The sequence below is a fragment of the Rhinoderma darwinii genome, chromosome 5 (assembly GCF_050947455.1).
Source record: "Rhinoderma darwinii isolate aRhiDar2 chromosome 5, aRhiDar2.hap1, whole genome shotgun sequence".
In the NCBI taxonomy this organism is placed as follows: domain Eukaryota; kingdom Metazoa; phylum Chordata; class Amphibia; order Anura; family Rhinodermatidae; genus Rhinoderma; species Rhinoderma darwinii.
This window is the reverse complement of record NC_134691.1, coordinates 167,185,856-167,209,799: the sequence shown is the minus strand read 5'-3', so window position 1 is coordinate 167,209,799 and position 23,944 is coordinate 167,185,856. Positions and strand designations below refer to the sequence as shown.

General features: G+C 40.4%; 1 protein-coding gene across 2 annotated transcripts in view; it reads left to right on the top strand.

The window, feature by feature from the left end:
- The window catches only part of LOC142651717 (cadherin-6-like), a 283,558-nt gene that overhangs the window by 179,096 nt on the left and 80,518 nt on the right, over positions 1–23,944 (top strand). For both annotated transcript variants that reach the window (XM_075826744.1, XM_075826745.1), the window contains one exon: positions 17,594–17,888. In XM_075826744.1, coding sequence (XP_075682859.1) covers positions 17,594–17,888 — 295 coding nt within the window. The remainder of the gene's footprint in view (positions 1–17,593; positions 17,889–23,944) is intronic.

Sequence of the window (23,944 nt, the reverse complement as noted above, 5' to 3'; positions counted from 1 at the left end):
TTCTCTACACTACAATAGACTCCACAAACAACTTAAACATTTTTAATTGTAAGCTTTAATTATGTGTTCACAATCCAGTGAAAAATCATTTTTTATTCAAAAAGTATTTCCATCTAAAACATAAGGTAACCATCTTAGTAAATCAGAAGTTAGAGAGATACTAGCCTGGTTGCAAAAGTGATAACAGAAAGTGCAGCCAAAATGGTTATTACCCTATTAGTGTCTCAGAAACTGATGGCAAACTGGCTTTAGAGAACATATTCACATGCTACACCAGGGTCCCCGAATCTTTTTCTCATTATAAGTTTCTTTCTATCCTGAAAAATCAGAGCTTCAGTGTTAAATATGGGGGAGAAAGAAAGCAGCAGGGATCATGTATATATTAAGCTAAAACAACACTGAAAAACAGTCAACACTAAAAAAAATAGTGTAAACAGGTAAGCATTAGGGTATGTCCACACGTAGCGGAATTGCTGCGTATTTTCCATCTGGAATTGCGGACGGAAAATACGCAGCAGAATACAGTAGCAGCAAAGTGGGTGAGATTTAACAAATCTCATCCACACGCTGCGTGAAAATTCTGAGCAGAAATTTACATGTGGTGCGTATTTTTCGTACCGCAGCACGTCAATTCCTACTGTGGAAAGTGGACAGAATTGCTGCGTTTTTCAGAGGAGATGTCACCAGCTTCTAGCATTGTGAAAAACGCTGCAAAATACGCGCCATTTCTGCAGTTAAAAATGCTGGAAATGGTGCATGTTTGCCGCAACGGAAAGTCTGCTACTTTCAACGGAATTGTTGCAGAAATTTTATGCAGCAATTCCACTACGTGTGGATAAGCCCTTACAAAATTTTTTTACAAAAAACATCCTTGTCTTCTTAGGGTATGTGCACACACACTAATTACGTCCGTAATTGACGGACGTATTTCGGCCGCAAGTACCGGACCGAACACAGTGCAGGGAGCCGGGCTCCTAGCATCATAGTTATGTACGATGCTAGGAGTCCCTGCCTCTCTGCAGGACAACTGTCCCGTACTGTAATCATGTTTTCAGTACGGGACAGCAGTTCCACGGAGAGGCAGGGACTCCTAGCATCGTACATAAGTATGATGCTAGGAGCCCGGCTCCCTGCACTGTGTTTGGTCCACTACTTGCGGCCGAAATACGTCCGTCAATTACGGACGTAAATAGTGTGTGTGCACATACCCTTATAGAGCACAGAAAACAGCTTACACTAAATGTCACATTAATTTATCTTCTGGTACTGTAGAATACAATGAAGGGAATCTGTTGCTAAGACATGTGCCCATTTAGATTTCAACCTTTGTAAAGTGCCAAGTAGCAAAGTTGAACTAGTAATCTAAAATGTAACTACTAAATGCACTCTAAGGGTATGTTCACACACAAACTCAAAAAAGTCTGAATATACGGAGCTGTTTTCAAGGGAAACCAGCTCCTGATTTTCAGATGTTTCTTAAGCCACTCGTGATTTTCGCTGCGTTTTTTACTGCTGTTTTTGGAGCTGTTTTCCATAGAGTCTATGAAAAACGGCTCCAAAAACGTCCCAAGAAGTGACCTGCACTTCTGTTTCGCGGCCGTTTTGAAAAACGACCGCGTAAAAAATGGCCCGTTGGAACAGAATGCCGTTTTTCCATTGAAATCAATGGGCAGATGTTTGGAGGCGTTCTGCTTCCGTTTCTTCGGCTGTGTGAGCATACCCCAAGGGCTAGTTCACACGACAGATATTGTGTGTGGTGGGTCCCATGCAAAATCCGCCACAGAACTATTTCTGCCGACGCCAGGAAATCCCTCCCTCCCATTGACATCAATAGGAGGTTCGGACGGAATCCGCCCATAGATTGAGCAGGACACTTCTTTTTCCCGTTAGCTGAAATAATTAGCTAGCTGGAAAAAGAAGTGTCCGACTCCCATTGAGAATTAATGGGAGGTGGAATTTTGCGGCGGAACCTGCGGATTCCACCTGCAAAATTCCTCCGTGTGAACATACCCTAAGGGTAAGTTCACACTCAGTAGATTTGTTGCAGACATTTCTATGACTGTCCCATTCTACTGAATGGGGTTTGAACCCCATTCCGGTGCACATTTAAGTGGGAGCTACAAGAAGCACATCCCACCCTTTTGACTTATTAGAAAAAGAACACGTTTTGTTACACAACCGTAAGGACTCATAACCCCTTTCTGTTTGTGTACTCATAGAGGGAAGAGCAGCCACTATATATAGCATTCAGCATATTTAGAAATCCATCTTTCCCATCCCACTTCCCCTTTCCCATCCCTTGGTTGAACTTGATGGACATGTGTCTTTTTTCAACCGTACAAACTATGTAACTATGTAACTATGTAATCTATAGCCTTTCGATTCAAATTTTCGGTGTGAAAATTTACACCGCGTTCCAAATTATTATGCAAATGTTATTTTTCGCTGATTTTCCTAAATAGTCAATGCAAATGACAGTCAGTATAATCTTCAAGCTATCAACCGTTGGAGTATAATGCAAATTTTATTGAACAAATCTCCTAATGATAACAGATTTTTTTTTAGAAGTAAAAAACTCGAAATGCACTGTTTCACATTATTATGCACAACAGAGATCAATACATTTTAAAGGTTGTAAAGAGAACTAAAATGGTAATTTGTTGAATTTGCAGCATCAGGAGGTCATATTTACAGAAATCAAAAGCTCTTTCAATCAAAAAAAAACTAGCAGGCCAAGTTACATGTTAACATAGGACCCCTTCTTTGATATCACCTTAACAATTCTTGCATCCAGTGAATTTAGGAGTATTTGGACAGTTTCTGCTTGAATATCTTTGCAGGATGTCAGAATAACCTCCCAGAGCTTCTGTTTTGATGTGAACTGCCTCCCACCCTCATAGATATTTTGCTTGAGGATACTCAAAAGGTTCTCAATAGGGTTCAGGTCAGGGGAACATTGGGGCCACACCATAAGTTTCTCTCCTTTTATGCCCATACCAGCCAATGACACAGAGGTATTCTTTGCAGCATGAGATGGTGCATTGTCATGCATGAAGATAATTTTGCTACGGAAGGCACGGTTCTTCTTTTTGTACCAAGAAAGAAAGTGGTCAGTCATAAACTCTACATACTTTGCAGAGGTCATTTTCACACCGTCAGGGACCCTAAAGGGGCCTACCAGCTCTCTCCCCATGATTCCAGCCCAAAACATGACTCCGCCACCTCCTTGCTGACATGGTGGCCATTCCCCAACCATCCACTACTCCATCCATCTGGACCATCCAGGGTTGCACGGCACTCATCAGTAAACAATACGGTTTGAAAATTAGTCTTCATGTATTTCTGAGCCCACTGCAACCGTTTCTGCTTGTGAGCATTGTTTAGGGGTGACCGAATAATAGCTTTATGCACACTTGCAAACCTCTGGAGGATCCTACACCTTGAAGTTCGTGGGACTCCAGAGGCACCAGCGGCTTCAAATGCCTGTTTGCTGCTTTGCAATGGCATTTTAGCAGCTGCTCTCCTAATCCTATTAATTTGTCTGGCAGAAACCTTCCTCATTATGCCTTTATTTGAACTAACCAGTCTGTGCTCTGAATCATCCACAAATCTTTTCACAGTACGATGGTCACGCTTAAGTTTTCTTGAAATATCTAATGTTTTCATACCTTGTCCAAGGTATTGCACGATTTCATGCTTTTCGGCAGCAGAGAGATCCTTTTTCTTTCCCATATTGCTTGAAACCTGTGACCTGCTTAATTATGTGGAACGTCCTTCTTAAGTAGTTTTCCTTTGATTGGGCACACCTGGAAAACTAATTATCACAGGTGTCTGAGATTGATTACAATGATCCAAAGAGCCCTAAGACACAATACCATCCATGAGTTTCATTGAAAAACTAATAATTAAATGTTTATGACACTTAAATCCAATGTGCATAATAATTTGGAACACAGTGTAGTGCAGAAGCATCCAGGATTTTAGGGTGTATAAAAACAGATAAAACCTGTGATTCAAATGTAACATTACCCCTCTATCAATTCCTTTTAAGGCCACATCTTGAACTTGGAATTCAGTTTTGGGCTCCACGTTGTAAAAAGGATATAGAACTGGAGAGAGTTCACAGATGGGCGTCTACATTATTAAATGGGAAAGAAGGTCTCCCATACATTGAATGGCTAGAAGAATTGGGTTTGTTCAGGTTGGAAAAAAGACACCTAAGGGCTCATTCAGATGAAAGTGAGTAACGTCCGTGTGCTGCGCATGGAAATCACGCGCAGCACACGTACCCATTGATTTCAATGGGGCCGTTCACGCATACAGGAGTTTTCACGCATAAAGAGTCCAATTAGTGAACTCACTGCATGTCCTATATTGGTGCGTTTTCAATTAAGTCAATGGGTGTGTGAAAACCACGCACCGCACACGCATGCACATCCGTGTGTGGTGCAGCATTTGCGCATCAATTCAATTGAAAATATTTTTTTTTTAAAATGTGCTTTGCGAGTGCTTGAATAACGCGTGCCACTCCCAAAGCATACTGAGGCATAACGCAACACGAATGTAGCCTTAGAGGTGATCTTATTAACATACATAAGTATATGTGTGGTCAATACAAAGAACTAGCACATGATTTATTATTTCCAAGGACTTTACAAATGACGAGGGGACATTCATTGTGTGTGTAAGAATGGCGTTTCAGACTTCAATGTAGGAAAGGGTTCTTTACAGTTAGAGTAGTCAAACTATGAAATGCCCTACTCCAAGAGGTAGTGATGGCAGATACTATGTTAGCATTTAAAAAATGGCTAGTTTTACTGTGAAATGGTATTTAGGGTTATAGTTAATCAAGCAATGAATGACGGGTAATTTATTGAGAAAGGTTGAACTTGATGGACCTGTGTCTTTTTTCAACCTATATTACTATCTAACTTTGATTTAACACTTCAGTTATTAGGGCATCTATCAGAAACGTGCAGTGAAGATATCCATTTAATTCCTATGTTTGTTTCCCTTTAATTTTTTTTAACAAAAATCGTATCTGGCCCCTGTTTCCTTCCCTTGGTCCGGATCTATTCCTGTTCTTGAGAACTGCCATCAATGCATTCTTTTGCAGCCAGCGCTGCTCTTATTTGAGTATTCACTGACATCATTTTAAACTAATTCCCTTGTATTCTGCAACAGCGTTTTTCAATAACACTGTTACTATTGCTGAGGCTAAAGAGGCTCCTGAGACATGAATGTAAAACTATTACTATGACATGCTGGAGGCAAGTAAAACGGATCTAGAACTAATCGGAGAAAACACCAAAGTAGGGATTGATAATATTTTATTGCATGTTAGCAAAATAGTCTTTAATAAGGAATTTCACCGGGGGAGATTCCTTTTAGGGGCTTATTCAAACGAACGTGATATACGTCCGTGCAACGCGCGTGATTTTCACGCGCCTCGCACAGACCTATATTAGTCTATGGGGCCGCGCAGACAGTCCGTGATTTTTACGCAGCGTGAGTCCGCTGCGTAAAACTCACGACATGTCCGTTCCTTGTGCGTATTTCACGCATCACGCACCCATTGAAGTCAATGGGTGCGGGAAAACCACGCATGGCACACGGAAGCACTTCCGTGGGATGCGCGTGATTCATGCAACAGCAGTAAAAAGTATGAATGAAAACAGAAAAGCACCACATGCTTTTCTGTTTACAAACATACAAAGAGAGTGTCATAATGATGGCGGTTGCGCGAAAAGCATGCAGCCGCGCATCATATGGTGATGCCACACGGAGCTGTTAAGTGCCTTTTGCGCACGCAAAACGCAGCGTTTTTTGCGTGCGCAAAACGCACACGCTCGTGTGAATCCGGCCTTAGAGTAATGCTCATGTATGATACATTATCAATGGTGGACTCAATTATATCCACTAAAGTACCCTCAAAGTGCCATTCAGTAGGCAATCATAAGAAATAAGTGCGTAGCATAGAATAGAGAGAGAGAAAAAGGGGCAGATTTACTAAGACTGGCGTTTCATATGCCAGTCATAGCTAGCTGCTCTGCTGGAGTGAGAAGCAGCAGATTTATTAAGAGGTCGCACCTACCTGCTGACCGTGTGGCGCATCAACCTCGGCCGCGTGTAATAATTGTAGCACAACGACCGGGGCCGTGGGCCATTCAGTCCTCCATCTGACATAAAATAAAAAATAATTATACTTACCTCACAGTTTTTTTTTAAATCTCCTAATCCCCTGAGGCTCCCTCAGTGTGCGGCGGCTCATACAAGGTCCTGACGTCGAGCAGCATCAGGGCCTTTTATGCGATGCCACATTTAACATAATCAGTGCTACGATACATACAACTGCCCGGCGCCAGTAACTTGTATGAGTCGCTGCACGCTGAGAAAGCCTGAGGGGACCCAGAGGAATAAAGAGGAGTGATGAGGTGAGCATAATTATATTTTTTATTTTATTTATTTAACAGTCCAAAGGGGGGATGGTAGTACGGGACCCGAAACAGGACTTTACCTTGCAACGCCCAGAGGGGAATTTGGCTAGGAGCTGGCGTAGATTTCCACTATAATGTTGTAAAGGATTTGCCTGACACAGCTTCTGTGTCGACGAATGTGGTTAATCAGCCTGCATCTTTTCTGCTAGATTGACTCGATCTTCTACCACTCAGGCTAGTAGGCTGAAGAGTGGGAGAGTCTATCGCAGCCTGGACAGACGGTTCTAGCTCCCGCCCTTGGTCTACTTATACCTTTATTTGCTGCTTGTCTTTTGCCTGTGATTCTCCTGTTTCCTGGCTCTGCTGTTCCTGCTGTTACCATTGACCTCTGCTTCATATTGACCCTGGCTTGACTGACTATCCTCCTGCTCTGCATTTGGTACCTCGTACACTCCTGGTTTGACTCGGCTCGTCCACTACTCTGTTGCTAACGGTGTTGCCGTGGGCAACTGCCCCACTTCCCTTTGCTTTTGTGTACCCTTGTCTTATTTGTCTGTCGTGCACATATTGAGCGTAGGGACCGTCGCCCAATTGTACGCCGTCGCCTAGGACGGGCTGTGCAAGTAGGCAGGGACTGAGTGGCGGGTAGATTAGGGCTCACCTGTCTGTCTCCCTATCCTGACATCACAAATGTACACCAGTTTTTTGGCATGAATTAAATAAAGATGTAGAAAGCCATGCCCCTATCCACAAAAGTGGCAAGGGTGGTGTTGCAAATTGTGACTTTTCTATGCCAGAAAATTAGTGTACAAAGGTTCATATATTCCCCCAATATAGTTTTATTTCTATTAATTCAATAATTTCATGTTAAAAGCTGTTTAAATGCTGGCAGGACTCATAGAGAAAGCCTGTGAGTCCTGCTACTTCCTGCCCACATACAGTGATCTTCCTATATACAAACTCATCCTGGAAATGCTGTCAGCCCCTATGTGTCGGCATGTAAAGCACGACTCACAGGCTTTCTCTGAGTCCCGGCAGCATTTAAACAGCTTTTTACATAAAAATACGAAGTAATATCATCGAAAACTATATATCCCCGAGTTTATGTCTCACCCTCTATGCCATGTCAGACAGTAGACCATAGGAGACCTGACAGATCCGATTTACAAAATAGGGTTCTTGTTAACAAGACGATAAGGCTGCAGAATGATTGAGAGGACTCACAATGTAGAGAGAGATGTAACAATCAAAGTCCTTTTATCCGCACTTTGTAAAGATTTTCAGTGAGCACATTTTCGCCTTGTAGTTTATTGTATTTAGAGCATTTTTGCCTCTGTTCACACTAGCATCAAGTCTTCTTTGTTTTTTTTACTGGGTAGAATAGTGAAGCAGACTATTCTCTTCTTCTCACCAAAACAACTGAAATATGACGAAGCAGAGTCTAACTGATGCCAATTGAAGAAATTTACCATCAGAAAAATACCATTAAAATAAACTGGGTTATTTCTGAAAAGGTTTCTGTTTTTCAATAAAAATGATTGAGTGTACATGGAGACTGTACAGCGGCACACAGGGTCCCTATGGGTTTGTATCATGGATCCAAAGGCACTTTGTGTGCCCCAATTTGGTGCCTCTTTGAAGCATCATATTTTACCCTAGAACCTATGGATACCTTGAGAATCAATGAGAAAACAAATTGTGGCATTCTTCAACCATATAAAATCAGTGACAAACAGAGGTACAGTATAACCAAATAGAATTCTGTGAAAGCTGTATTACAGATCTGTATTACATAGATACAGTCATGTGCCAATTAGCAGTGTGAACAGAGCCTTCAAAACGTTAATACATAGTGCTGTGTGCTAGTAATGGATTTACTTTGAATATAACTGAGAAACTATTTAAAAATATTTACATTTTTTTGATCATTCTCCTGATTTTTTAATTATTTTTATAAAGAGTTATTTTGCATATGATTATATGACAATATATTATATGACAATTTATAACATTTACTTACATTTGAAATAATAATGGAGAACATAGATTATATAGTGTGATTTCAGAAGTCACGTTATTAACGTTAAGGCTGGGTTCACACGACCTATTTTCAGACGTAAACGAGGCGTATTATGCCTCGTTTTACGTCTGAAAATAGGGCTACAATACGTCGGCAAACATCTGCCCATTCATTTGAATGGGTTTGCCGACGTACTGTGCAGACGACCTGTTATTTACACGTCGTCGTTTGACAGCAGTCAAACGACGACGCGTAAAAATACAGCCTCGTCAAAAGAAGTGCAGGACACTTCTTTGGACGTTTTTGGAGCTGTTTTCTCATAGACTCCAATGAAAACAGCTCCAAAAACGGACGTAAAAAACGGCGCGAAAAACGCCGCGAAAAATGCGAGTTGGTCAAAAAACGTCTGAAAAGCAGGGTCTGTTTTCCCTTGAAAAACGCTCTGGATTTTCAGACGTTTTTGGTCACTACGTGTGCACATACCCTTAGCAATAAACCTGGGCAGTACGAAGAAAGGAGAAAGGAAATAAGCAAAATAAATAAATTCATGTAATAGTCAAGAAAAGGAATGACATACAATTCACCAAGTAGGCCATAGATCTAGCGAGCACATGCAAAGTCAAGTGCTCTGCGATGCTATTACCCTTTAGTGCATCTTCCTGGCATCAGTAAACATTAGCTGTAAGCGTTTAGGGCAGGCGGCAATTGTCTAAATGGTTATTTCAGACCTAATTACCTCAATACAAGTATTTCTTAATGTGAAGTGCGGCTTTCTTCGAGAAAGCAATACACCTGTACGATATGCTGAGCATTTTGTCTCTTCTGATGCAGATCAATATCAGTGCACATTATAAGCCAAATCAATCCTAAGCTGAAATGTACACAAATCAATACATCTCTGGATTTCATTTCTTGCAGTGGATATCTGGGCTGCATGCAAAACATGAATATTTATATACATTGTAATATCCAGTATTAACGTGTCATATGAGAGTAGCCGTTCTGTTTCATGCTGTGTAACGCTACCCACATACAGCAATATCAGCCTCCACAAGCTCACGTCATCCCAGTCTGTGGGTTCTCGTACAAGCAAAATTACATTCTAGTTACAATGGCTGATTTTTATCTGCTAGCCCTCACTGGAATATAAGATACCATTTACGTCATGCCATACGGAGATACTAGTGGAGCTCTCAGGCCTCATGTTACGGATTTTGAAACGTAAGCCTTCTAACTTCCATCTTTAAAGGGAAGATGTCATGAATTTTTTTTTTATCATATTGCTTTTAGAATGATAAAAAAATAAAATGTATTTATTTATGTTCATGTGTTCTACTTTTTAAATTTTTTTTATTTTTACTTCTCTATGGGGGCTGCCATTTTTTTTTAGCTCTGTGTGTCGTTAACGACACATACAGAGATGGAATACAGCACATACATCCCCATAGAGAATGGGAACGGGAGCCGTTCCATTCACTGCAGCGTACGCCGTCTGTGTGGGAACGGCGCATGCGCCGCTCCCACACAGATCAAAACGAAGCTCGTTAGCAGAGCGAAATCCGGCGCCATTTTCTTGTGGACCGGAAGCCGCTGCCGGACAGTAAGATGACTACTTCCGGCCACAGCTTCCGGCCATATGCGAAGGCGCAAGGAATAGGAGCGGAGGCGGCAGGAGCAGGTGAATTATGTTTGTGTATGTGATGTGTGTATTATGTTCGTGTATGTGATGTGTGTATTATGTGCGTGTATGTTAGTGTTATACTGTATGCTGAGCCCTGTATCTAATCATCCTACACTGTGCAGTCGCTCAGAAAATGGCGGCACACAGTGTAGGAGGTTTGAAGATTCAAACCCCCTCCTCCTGGCACTAGCCAGAATAAGGTAGGGGGGATTGTGTGAGGACACTAAAAGCGAGTGTCTACCCCAAATTTGCAGCATAAAGCAATGAGGTTGCTTTACCACATTGACCATGCTGCAATTTCGGGAACTTCTCCCTCTAGTGACCAGCACATGGAAATGTTATAAATTAGAATCTAATTTATAATATTTCCTGACTTGTGAAAAAATTAAAAAAATGTGTAATCACTCAGATACTAATTGTTTAACTAAAAAGAAATGATTCTGATAACTTGCTGCAGCGTGATATCACACAACAAAAGCCATTAAAAAGTCATTGAAGAAGTCAAGATAAGAGATCTAGCCACTGTTTATTTAATGTGTTAAAAGTCAAGATAAAGATGGCTACATCTGTATAAAGTAACACGTTATCAAATAAAAAATCAGACCAAATAAATGTTACATAATAATTACAGACGACATACATTTTACTGGATTTCAAATAAAATCACCACTTATATAAGGACTGGCTATGATCATTCTGTATGTACATTTTAGAAAATGAATGTAAGCACATTTATAAAATAACATTATTTTTGATTTACATTATTTTAAATATGTGACCCTCCAAATTATTGGGAATGCAGGCGTACCATTCTACAGCATTCCTCTAATATGATCCAATAATACATATGGCAGGTCTGCAGCGAATGTGTCCAAAATTCTGTGTTGATTAATTTCTCAACGTTTTTCTGATAGAATTTTCCAAAGCCACTGTATAGATAAAGGGTTAAAACAGGACTAGGTATGAATGGTTTTGCAGCCTCAGAATGTAAACAATTCTCATTCACTGACGGCATATAATCTCTGGGACCCCAACAATCAGCACAACAAATGGGGTCACAGAGCTCCCATATCCCCTTCATTGTTTAGGCAGGTATAGCAGCTTGTCCGTATGGGTGGTGGTGCATGGTACTGCGGCAAGTCCCATTCAGTCCTATTCAAATCAGGGGGACAAACTGCGATGTGAAGCAGCACAGCTCCGCAGCCCATTCATTTGGCTGAGCAGTAAGTTCCCAGAGATCAGACCCCACAGATCATTTTTAAAATCCTGGAACACCCCTTTAATTAAATGTGTATACTGGAGCTCTGTAACAGAAAAAAAAAAAACAGCTCAAACCACTGTAAATATATATTAACAAATAATTTTGGTCTTAAAAACAACGTAAAATGAAAGTGGACATTCAGTTTAAGCTGATCATACAGGGTTCAGTTTCGCCTTGATCGAATGTGATATTTTCCACTATTGCAATGCTGGGCATTAAAGGGGCATACATTGCAAGATATCTCCAACTGTTGCAAAGCATTGTTAATGGGTATTGCCGCACGAACATTTTCTTGTACAATATCTGATTAAATGCTACAATTGTAGAGTTTAATCAGTACAACCAAGAAAAAGTCCTTAATCTGATACGACTAATGGAACAAATTTCTGTCTGTCACATCCAATCGTTTTAGTAACACAGTTTCACCGAGGAACGGTGGAGAATTTAAGATTCCCTGCAGCCTAGGATGTCTTTGTAACAAAACACTCAACAATAATGATTTACTGCCTAGATGTTACATTACAATGAACAGGATTTTAGTAAAAAAAACTTTTTTATAAAATGCAGCATGACCTATTTGTGGCGTTCATGTGGTGTTTTTCTCTCTTTGACTTCAGTGGAGGAAAAATGCAGAATAAAAATTGTGTGTAAAAAACGCACAATAGTGGTATCATGATTAAAATTTCCCATAGGATCAATTCTAGGATGATTTAAAGAGACCACGGCTGCCGACCTTCAGAGACCACATGTATTATAAAGTGGCAGTTGTGCGGCACTCCACATTGAGCATTTACGGTGGGAGAATCTTCCAACTTAGGGCGGGTTCACACGTGGCGGAATTTCACTGAAATTCCGCTGCGGACACTCCGCAGCGTTAATCCGCAGCGGTGCCGTTTGTCCATTGACTTACACTTTAATTTAGCAGTGTTCGTTTAGACTAGGCGTAAAATTCCGCTGCGGAGCATAGGCTGCGGAGCGGAATTTGGTGTCCGCAGCATGCTCTGTCTGTTGCGGAGCAGTGGCGGACTGGTTGCGGACTCATGGCGGAATTTCTCCATTGACTTCAATGGAGAGTCAAAATTCCGCAATGAAGTCCGCAGATCTTATGTGTGCTGCGGAGCGTATTGTTTTTACTACCATGACATTTCTTCATTCTGGCTGGACCTATGTATTTCTAGGTCTACAGCCAGACTGAGGAAGTCAATGGGGCTCCCGTAATGACGGGAGCGTTGCTAGGAGACGTCTGTAAATAGTCACTGTCCAGGGTGCTGAAAGAGTTACGCGATCGGCAGTAACTGTTTCTGCACCCGGGACAGTGACTACCGATCTCAATATACATGTATCTGTAAAAAAAAATATAAGTTCATACTTACCGAGAACTCCCTGCGTCTGTCTCCAGTCCGGCCTCCCAGGATGACGTTTCAGTGTAAGTGACGGCTGCAGCCAATCACAGGCCAAGCACAGGCTGCAGCGGTCACATGGACTGGAGCGTCATCCAGGGAGGTCGGGCTGGATGCCGAAAGAGGGACGCGTCACCAAGACAACGGGCGGTAAGTATGAATTTCTTTGACTTTCACTAGGGAAAGTGCTGTCCCTTCTCTCTATCCTGCACTGAATAGGGAGAAGGGAAGCACTTTTCCTGCAGTCCGCAGCGGCCAGTCCGCATCAATTTTCTGCACATTTTGTGCAGATCCGCAGCAGAATCTGCAACGCAGATTCTGTGCGGCATTGATGCGGACAGTTGCGGAGGAAATCCGCCACGTGTGGTCATGCCCTTATACAACTCTATGCCGTACGGTTGCATATGTTGCCTATTAACTCCCATTGTAAAAATAAAAATGTATACATCAGAGTCAACTACACTTTTCAATACAATGAGAAAAAAAAGGTTTACCGACCTATAACGCCTGAACGTATTCCAAGTGGCAATCGTCAGTCCCATTATGTCCTATGGACATGTTTGGTGTATATGTCAGAAGCATTTCTCTGCCTTTATGCCAAACATACACCACAAACGTGGCATAAACAAGTTCAGCTCTGCTATTTCAGTACGAAGCTCTTGCGATGATGTCCTACGGCGCTGTCCACCGCTTGCGCTCAACACGTTCCAACCTAACCCAGGCCAATACTATCCATTTGCATGACCAAACTGATTATCGACCTGTATTATAGGTAGGTTGCAAATATCGCACTATAACGTTCGCTGCTGATTCTGCACCATGGACAATGAAGACTGTTCTGTTGGAAATACTAAAAGAAAGCTACATTTAGTAAAGCCACACGCAAATACAATTACTAGTGACTATGGGACAGGGACATTGCACTTTCTCCTCGTTCTACATATATTTATTTACCTAAATTGAAGAGATCAGCAATCAATGCTCCATTAAAAATATTATTAATATGCGCTAAGTCCTAGGAATAAAATATGATGTGAACATTTTGCACTTTTATATCGGGGATTCAGCATAAGATTGGAAAGTGCTGATGTGAGACGGAGAAACAGAGACATATTTTATCTGAAATCCCATCCCTACCGTCCATATATTGATTGTCTCTTTCTTTTAGACTTTATGAAATGATTGTTTCTGCTATTGTTGCAAAATATAAAGCAAAAAAAAAAAAGCCATAGAGCGTCTTACAACTTGTATTTGCACAGCAGCAGTAAATTGATTATTCACATTTAGAGAGAGATTGAATAGGGTGGAATTAGGGGATATACTGTGCATAGATTTTGTGACAAGGACTATGACCTTTGGTAGTTTATTATTGAGAAAACAAATAACATCTGCTGCAGCGGTCAATGTAAAGGAGAAAATTAAAGCGCGCTATTTAGAGTGTTGTTTAACCCTTGTAGTCTTGAAAGGTGCCCTAATGTCATTGGCGAATCGATAAGCTGCAAACTCTAAATAAAGAGCCTAATTGTGAAAATAAACTATATTCTACCAGTCACCGATTAAATCTAGGTTTATACACCAAGTTTTCTTGCCCATTGAGACACCTATTCTAACTGTATAATTAACGTCAAATTGCCCCCATTGTAACAATATAAAAAGTACATCTGCCCTAAAGAGGGGCTTTTCTGCAATTAGCAGTTTTTCCATCGTAGCTTTTCTCCCTCAGTGGATGAGTGGAATCCCTTTGTATTAATATGAGTATACATGCAAGTTTAAAAGACATGGGAAGAGAACAAGGATAGTATCTGTGTAGTTGTGTGTAGATGGGTGAATAGCCTCTACCTGCTCCACTTACAGTAACAAGGTTATTACAAGCCTTCGTACTGCCTCAGGTGGAAAGTGAAATGTTCCCCAAATTAGAAATGGGAAATAGGTATTAGTATATGTAGCACACATAGCAACAATTGTTTTCATATACTCCTAGACCTCGTTCACATCTGCATCAATCTTTCCGTTGTTCTGCTCCATCGGAGGAGGGGAACAATGGAAATACTGGAACCATCGATTCCGTCTTACGACAGACACCATTGGTTCCCGACAGAACCCATTCCATGGGATTTTCATAGGTATTTTCTGCCGGATCGGTGACAAAGGCCCCTAATGAAACTTCCGACGTAGATGTGAATCGGGCCTTAGCTCTTCCCGTAAATAGTCTGGTTACAGATTTTTCCTTTTCATGCATTATAGACAATACTAACAGTACTGCTTTTAGCGCCATACTTATAATTAACATCTGCTTGCCCTTCTACTGCCAGGAAGTTACATGTGAGCAGTCTATCAGAGGTTGTTGTGTATCGTCTTGTATGGCAGGACGTATGTGACACAAGATCACTCTATTGCCATTTGCTCTCTTCGACGGCAGATCCCAAATCTAATATCTTTGGGGATGTCACAACTGGGTACAGGAGTCAGACGGGTTGGATTTTTACTAGTCCAAAACTTTGATTACCGTAAATAAGTGGCTATAATGTGAAGGAATATGGCCTTATTCACACAGTGCAGATTTGCCGCAGATTTTGCATGTAATTTTTAAACCAAAACCAGGAATGGAACCTAAATATAAGAAATCTTTAAAGGAAGGCCTTAACCCCTTAATGACATGCCACATACTTGTACGTGACAGCCGTTAAAAGGAAGTATGGAGGCTGAGCTCGCTCCATACAGGGCGGGTGATGGCTGTGATATACAGCTGACACCTTACTACAGCAGGGGGAATTAAAGATCACTTTGATTCCTTCCGTTTAAACCCTTAAATGCCGCAGTCAATCGGGCCCGTGGCATTTAGAGCATTAGAATCAGGGGGGACCCCCTTCGACGTGCCATTAACCCCCCAGACGCGATCACAGGGTGCTGATGGTCATCATGGCAGCCTGGGGGCCTAATGAAGGGAGTCTGTCAGTATAGCGATATCATGCAAGTGATCCAACGATCATTGGTTCAAGTCACGTAGGGGGACTAGTATAAAACAGTTAAAAAATGTTCCCTAAAAAAAAAAAAACTTTTCCATTTTTTCCCTAAAGCAATGTTAAATAAAAGTTAACATAACCGGTATCGCTATGTCTGTAAAAGTCTTAACTACCACAATATAGCGTTATTTAACCCGCTCGGTGAATGCCATAAAAAAAATGAAATAAAACACCCAAATTGCTGTTTTTTGGTCACTTTAGCACTTTAAAAAAAAAAATGGAATAAAAAGTGATCAAAAAGTCACAAGTACCCCAAAATCAATAAAAACAACAGCTCGGCCCACAAAAAGTAAGCCCTCACATCACTCAATCGACAGAAAAATAAAAAAGTTATGACTCTTAGAATCTAGCAACAAAAAAGTTTTATTTTTTTTTTGCACAAATATATATTTTTTTTATAAAAGTGGTAAAACATAAAAAAAAAACATATACATTTGGTATTGCCGTAATCGTATCAGCACATGCAATAAGGTGAACATTTAGTTTTTACCACTTGATGGCTGTCGTAAAAACAAAACCCCCCAAAAACGGCGTAATCGCTGTTTTTTGCCCATTTCACCCCACAAGTAATTTATTTGCAGTTTCCCAGTACATTATATAGTACAGTGAATGGCGCCAAGAAAAACTACAACTTGTCCTACGGAACACAAGCCCTCATACAGCTATGTCGATGAAAAAAATAATAAGTTATGGCTTTTGGAATGCAGGGAGGAAAAAAACGAAAATTAAAAAAACGAAGATTGGCTATGTGCTTATGGGGTTAAATTGTCTACTCTCCTGGATCCAATTCTGGTTTTGAAAAATGCATGCAAAATCTGCAGCAAATCTGCACTGTGTGAACAAACTCTAAAACAGCTTCTATTGGTAACCAGTTTCTGTGTTGTAAACAGCCATAATTATTGTTTCCATCAAAGGGAAAACAAATGCATTCCCCCCCCCCCCCCGACTTTCAGTGTTATAGTCATGCATGAGTGAATGGGGGTTTATTATTTTGATAAGACTATTTTTCCTGTACAAAAAAATAAATAAATAAATGGTGCTACTGTAACAAAACTTGTTTAGAAATCTTGATGCTTATTTGAGTGGCGACAAAATGGTTATGTGTAAGCACAGTTCTACTGTGTGTAAAGACCCTATTACAGGGGCCAACGATCGGGCAAATGATCGTTCATATAAACAGCCATTCACGATCATTACGCTGTGTAATAAGGGCAACGATCAGCCGATCATCGACTGATCTGCTATTTTATGCAGAATTAAAAATCATTGTTGTCGGCAGCGCATCTCCCTGTGTAAACATGACATGATGAAAATGTGTAGGGTTGAGCGATTGTAGTAAGGAGTGTGCGCCCCTATAAGTATCCAATCATTGCTCCTTGTGAAAGGAGCAAACGACTGCTGATCACCGATCTGTCTTGTTGATCGACGCTCATTTACATGGCCCATGTTGAGCCTAGTAATACTACTTTAAGTTAGAGCAGCCATGATTAATACAAGTAGATTGTAATGGTGTGACAATGGGTGTCATTGAAGAGATACTTTGGTTTTAGAGCCTGCACTAGACCAAAGAGAGTTATTTCATGATGATTAGGGAATCGGTTCAATTATTTCCAAGTCTATTTATTACACTACATTTTGTATTCAATGCACAAAGTATAAAAACTGAACACAACACAAACGTTCCTTGATCACATACAACATAAAATCAAAACATCTCAGTGTATAGTAAGCAATGACCCTGAATACTAATAAAATATGTCTTTCATTCCAGCTTCACTCAGACCAGGATGGTGGAGATGGATTATTGAAATATATTCTCTCTGGAGATGGAGCTGGAGATGTATTTGTGATCAATGAAAATACCGGCGACATTCAAGCAACAAAACGTCTGGACAGGGAAGAAAAGTCGTCCTATGTGTTACGCGCCCAAGCTGTGAACAAGAAAACAGGAAGACCTGTTGAGCCTGAATCGGAGTTTGTCATCAAGATTCATGACATTAATGATAATGAGCCAAAATTTACAAGGGATGTTTACACTGCCACTGTGCCGGAAATGTCAGAAGTGGGTAAGTGTGGCCAGTGTTCTTTCGGATGTATGAGCAACCGGGGATTCTGTGTGTTTTGATATTTGCTTTATGACTGATTTGGATATAAATATAATGAAGAAATCAATTTAGATAAAAATAAATGGAATAAATGAAAGCAGAAGAATCTAACTCCAATTCCACTATTTGCTGCTTTCTTATTTGCTCTTTAGTATAGGTATAATATGATACCTGTAGGCCAGCGACAGTTGGGTAAATGTATTATTACTGACTTTTATATGTTGGTCTTCACCCCTTGGCGCTGCAGTCGTTTTTACATTTTAAATTTGATTTTTTTACTCCCTGCAATCTAAAAAACTTTTTTTATTTTTTCGTCTACATAACCATATAAGGGCTTGTTTTCTGCGGGATGAGTTGTAGGTTATAATAGAACTAGTTAATGTACCCTATAATGTACTGGGAAACAGAAAAAAAACAATGTGGCGTGGAATAGGAGACATAGTGATTCTTCCATTGTTTTTTGGGTTTTGTTTTTACGCCATTCACCGTAAGAAACACATATTAACTTAATTTTGTGGGTCAATACAAATTTGTTTTATGCCGCCATATTCTGAGACCTACACGTTCTTTATTTTTCTGCCATTGAGCAGCGTGAGAGCTTGTTTTTTGCTGGGTGAGATACAGTTTATATTGGTACCATTTTAACCCCTTAATGACCAGCCTAATTTAAACCTTAATGACCAAGCCATTTTTTAAGTTTTTCCATCGTCTCATTCCAAGAGCTATAACCTTTTTATTTTTGCGTCGACATAGCTGTATAAGGTCTTGTTTTTTGCGAGACAAGTTGTATTTTTTAATAGCACCATTTTGGGGGACATATTATTTATTGATTAACTTTTATTAACTTTTATTTGGGGGAAAATAGAAAAAAAACTGAAATTTTGCCACGCTTTTTCGCGTCTTAAATCTACGCCGTTTACCGTGTGATATAAATAACACAATAACTTTATTCAGCGGGTTGTTACGATTGCAACGATAACAAATTTGTATACTTTTTGTATGTTTTACTACTTTTACACAGTAAAAACACATTTTTTTCAAAATTATTTGTTTTTGTGCCTCCATATTTGAAGAGCCGTAACGTTTTTATTTTTTCGCCGATGCGGTTGTATGAGGGCTTTTTTTTGCGGGAAGACTTGTAGTTTTTATTGGTACCATTTTGGAGTAGATGCGACTTTTTTATCACTTTTTATCACATTTTATTAAAGTCAGTATTCACAGAAAACAGCAATTTTTCCATAGTTTTTTATTTTATTTTTTACGGCGTTCACCGTGCGGGTTAAATAATGTAATATATTTATAGTCTGGGTCGTTACGGACGCGGCGATACCAAATATGTGTAACTTTTTAACTTTATTTTGTTTTTTTAATAGTAAAGCAGTTTGTAAGGGGAAAAGCTGGGTTTTTAATTTATTTTCACTTTTTTTTTTAATTAACTTTATTAAACTTTTTTTTCACTTTTTTACTAGTCCCACTAGGGGACTATAATATGTGATTCTGCGATCGCATTTATAATACACTGCAATACTTTTGTATTGCAGTGTATTACTGCCTGTCCGTTTAACACGGACAGGCATCTGCTGGGTCATGCCTGCGGCATGATCTAGCAGGCATTCACTCCAGGCAGACCTGGGGGCCTTTATTAGACCCCCGGCTGCCATTGGAGACACAGACACTCGGCGATCGTATCGCCGGGTGTCGGTGGGAGAGAGAGGGAGCTCCCTCCCTCTCTCCAAAACCATTCAGATGCGGTGCACGCTATTGTGCACCGCATCTGAGGGGTTAAACGGGTGAGATTGATACTAATATCGATCTCACCCGGCAGAGCAGGGACGCTCCCAGCCCTCAGCTGCCTCTAGCAGCTGAGAGCAGGGAGATTTGACAGCTCCCTGCTCTGTTTACTTATTCCGATGCCGCGACGTAAAAAGTCTATGGCATCGGAATAAGGCCCGTTAGTGACCGACGTAGAAACACGATGGGCCGGTCACTAACGGGTTAAGGTACACACGTTGTTTTGATCACTTTTTATTCCATTTCTTTGGTAAGCTAAGGTGACCAAAGAACAGCAATTCTGTCATTTTTTTTATGGCGTTCACCTTGCGGGTTAAATAACATTATATCAGAATAATTTGGATTTTTACGGATTCGGCAATACCATTTATGGTTTTTTTTGTTCTACAAAACTTTAGAGAAAAAATGGGAAAAGTTGTGGGATCACAAAGATGGCAGACCCTGGGGGTCATCATTGCGCTCCCTGGCTGCAATGGCAACCTTCGGCACTCCGCAATTGTGTCACTGGGGGGGGGGGTAGACTTGTGAACTGCCCCCTCTTTCTAACGTTTCAGATTCTGTAGTCACTATTGACTGTGGCATCTAAGTGGTTTAATGGCCAGGATCGGAGTTATCTTTAATCCCAACATTTGCAGTAAAGTGTCAGCTGCAACATACAGCCGACACCCACTGAGTATGGCGCGGGCATGCCGTTAACCTGATCCATAATCCCCCTTGGTGGCTGTGACGTACAGTTACGTCATTAGTTGTCAAGGGGTTAATATATAGAGCACTGGAGTAAAATGTGCCTAATTTATTAAGAAGTGCATACATTAGGCACATCTCTGGCTGTCTGTGTGCCAGAAAGGGAAATACATGCCAGCTACGAGCTGTTGTAGATTTCTGCTATAAGTTACGCCAGTTTTTGGCATAAAGTATAGTGAATCTGACAGGCTGCGTGTGGCACCACCATCTCCCACTATGCCCTACACACTTTATTGGTACGTTCCAAAAGCGGTGTAAATAGCAAATTGCGACTTTTCTGACAGAAAACTGGCGTAGATTTCTTATTAACCCCTCCAACCCCAGTATGTCCCCTAATCTGAACCATCTATGAAAATGGAATATTTAATAGATTAGAACTAAGTCTATACAACAATACATTTTTCTAGCAACTGAAAATCCAAAAATGTTCGAATGTTTTTCTGATAAAAACTCCCTATAGGGAAAATAAATCACTTACATTTCTGAGGCTGTATTTTGCAATTTTACTTGTATGCCATTTTTTCGGTTTTAAATCTCATAACAAAAGTTGCCATGAAGTCCAAGACTAAACCAAAGGATCTCTTTCAGTATACTTTTTGGCAAGATTTGCTATTATTACTAAGCTTAAAGAGGCTCTGTCACCAGATTTTGCAACCCCTATCTGCTATTGCAGCAGATCGACGCTGCAATGTAGATTACAGTAACGTTTTTATTTTTAAAAAACAAGCATTTTTGGCCAAGTTATGACCATTTTCGTATTTATGCAAATGAGGCTTGCAAAAGTACAACTGGGCGTGTTGAAAAGTAAAAGTACAACTGGGCGTGTATTATGTGCGTACATCGGGGCGTTTTTACTACTTTTACTAGCTGGGCGTTCTGACGAGAAGTATCATCCACTTCTCTTCAGAACGCCCAGCTTCTGGCAGTGCAGACACAGCCGTGTTCTCGAGAGATCACGCTGTGTCGTCACTCACAGGTCCTGCATCGTGTCAGACGAGCGAGGACACATCGGCACCAGAGGCTACAGATGATTCTGCAGCAGCATCAGCGTTTGCAGGTAAGTCGATGTAGCTACTTACCTGCAAACGCTGATGCTGCTGCAGAATCAACTGTAGCCTCTGGTGCCGATGTGGCCGACACGATGCAGGACCTGGGGCAGGAAGTGAGTGACGTCACAGCGTGATCTCTCGAGAACACGCTGTGTGTCTGCACTGCCAGAAGCTGGGCGTTCTGAAGAGAAGTGGATGATACTTCTATACACAACGCCCAGCTAGTAAAAGTAGTAAACACGCCCCGATGTACGCACATAATACACGCCCAGTTGTACTTTTACTTTTAAACACGCCCAGTTGTACTTTTGCAAGCCTCATTTGCATAAATACGAAAATGGTCATAACTTGGCCAAAAATGCTCGTTTTTTTAAAATAAAAACGTTACTGTAATCTACATTGCAGCGCCGATCTGCTGCAATAGCAGATAGGGGCTGCAAAATCTGGTGACAGAGCCTCTTTAAAGTGAGAAATGCTCAGATATTGTGAAGTCTGTTAGTGTACTTTTCTGTCAAAGTTGTTCATAAACGCCAGGAACATAATATAACTGCATATACTGTTGGTATATATAATGATTTGGTTCGTAGAACAAACAAGTTTGGCAATCAATGAATGTGAAAAATGCCCTTAAAACACATTTGCATTTTACTTTACAATATATAAACTTCCATTTTTAGATAAATTCACTCCCTAAATGTATTTTTTGTTAAATCAGATTAATACCACAGTTTAAAGTGTGAAAAAACATGCTGTTACGGCTGCCAAGCTGCTTTCCCCCTTCTGTTACTTTCTGTAAGTAAGGTGCCAATCCAGCTATTAGCTGAGCAGATTAAATATTTCCAAAAGTCTAGTTGCTAGGGATATACAGTCTAACAACTTCATTTTTGCAATGGGGTTGTCAGGCGGCCACTCTCCTGCGACCAGTCCGGCAGCTCAAAAAAACTATTGCCACTGATCTGAAAACAGAAAAGGGGTACAGAGGCTTGATAGGAATTAGATCCCACTTTTTACTTTCTTTTACTGCCACTGTAGCCACATTATTGTAGGGAAAAAATTAGGGATCGCTAAAGGCAATAGAAAACCAGCCAACATCAGCCAATATCAGAGAATTACTGCGTTTTGTAAATTGTTTTTTCTTTTTTTTTTAAACTTCTGATATCCAGCATTTGGTCTCCACATTGACTGTTACATGGAACATACGTGAATGTATGTCAGTATCTATATATCATCTACAAGGGACAGGTAGTGGCTTAGATTATCTCAGTGACGTTGGCTGATGAAATATGATGATTCAGAACTCCATTTGTCATCTGAAATGCTATAGAAATAGGTCAGGCAAATTCCGCTTATAGATGTATTATTCGCCAACAAGACCGCCATGGCACTCTATTGTGTTAACGTAACATGTCTACGCTGTTTGCGTAGCAAGCCTCTCATTCATTTTGATTGAGGTCGGTCACACTATGCAAATAGCGTAGAGCACTGTGGCGTGCTGCGCTATAAGCATAGTGAGCCAGCCAATGATACATATATACCTGGGTAGGTGAAGGTCCGAACTGAAGACCAACAGTAAAGATGTCATCTTGTTAACATTTCACAAACTTATTTAGAGCTGTTTACATCAATTCATTTATTCCATTTTTTTAGTAGAAAAACCTGACCAGACCATAAATTAATTCAGACCCCCAGACCATTAAACTCATTCAGACCCAGATCAAAACCCTAAACTCATTCGGAACCCAAACCAGATAACTAAAATTAATTCAGACCCCATTCCAGACCCTAAACTTATTAAAATCCCAGACCTCTAAAATGAATCAGACACCAGACCTCTAAAATGGATTCAAACCTCAGACCAGACCCCTAAAATTCATCAGAACCCAGACCAGACCCTTAAAATGTATTCAGACCCCTAAATTAAATCAGGACCCAGACCAGACCCTTAAAATTCATTCAAACCCCTAAAATTAATTAATTAATTAATCAGACTCCAGACCAGACCAATAAATTTGGCCTGAACCCAGACCAGACCCCTAAAGTTATTCAGAACCAAATCCAGATGTTTCAAATTAATTCAGACCCCATTCCAGGCCCTAAAATGATTCCAATCACAAAGCAGATCGCTAAAATTAATCAGACCCCAGAACAATCCCCTTATGTTTATTGAAGCTCAGACCAGACACTTACAATTAATTGAGACCCCTAAAATTAATCAGACCCCAGACCAGACCCCTAAAATAATTCAGTTGAAGAAATCTGGAATATAGGTAGCTGGTTAAAGTTCAGCATAAGAAAATCCCTTTGATCTGATGTAATTGTATGAAAGTTTTGATCAGTGATAACATTCACTGTTAAATCCCCCACAAACTATAACTTTTTTTTAACTTTGACTTTCTTTGTTACAATCCTTGATTTGGCAATTAAAGAAGTAAA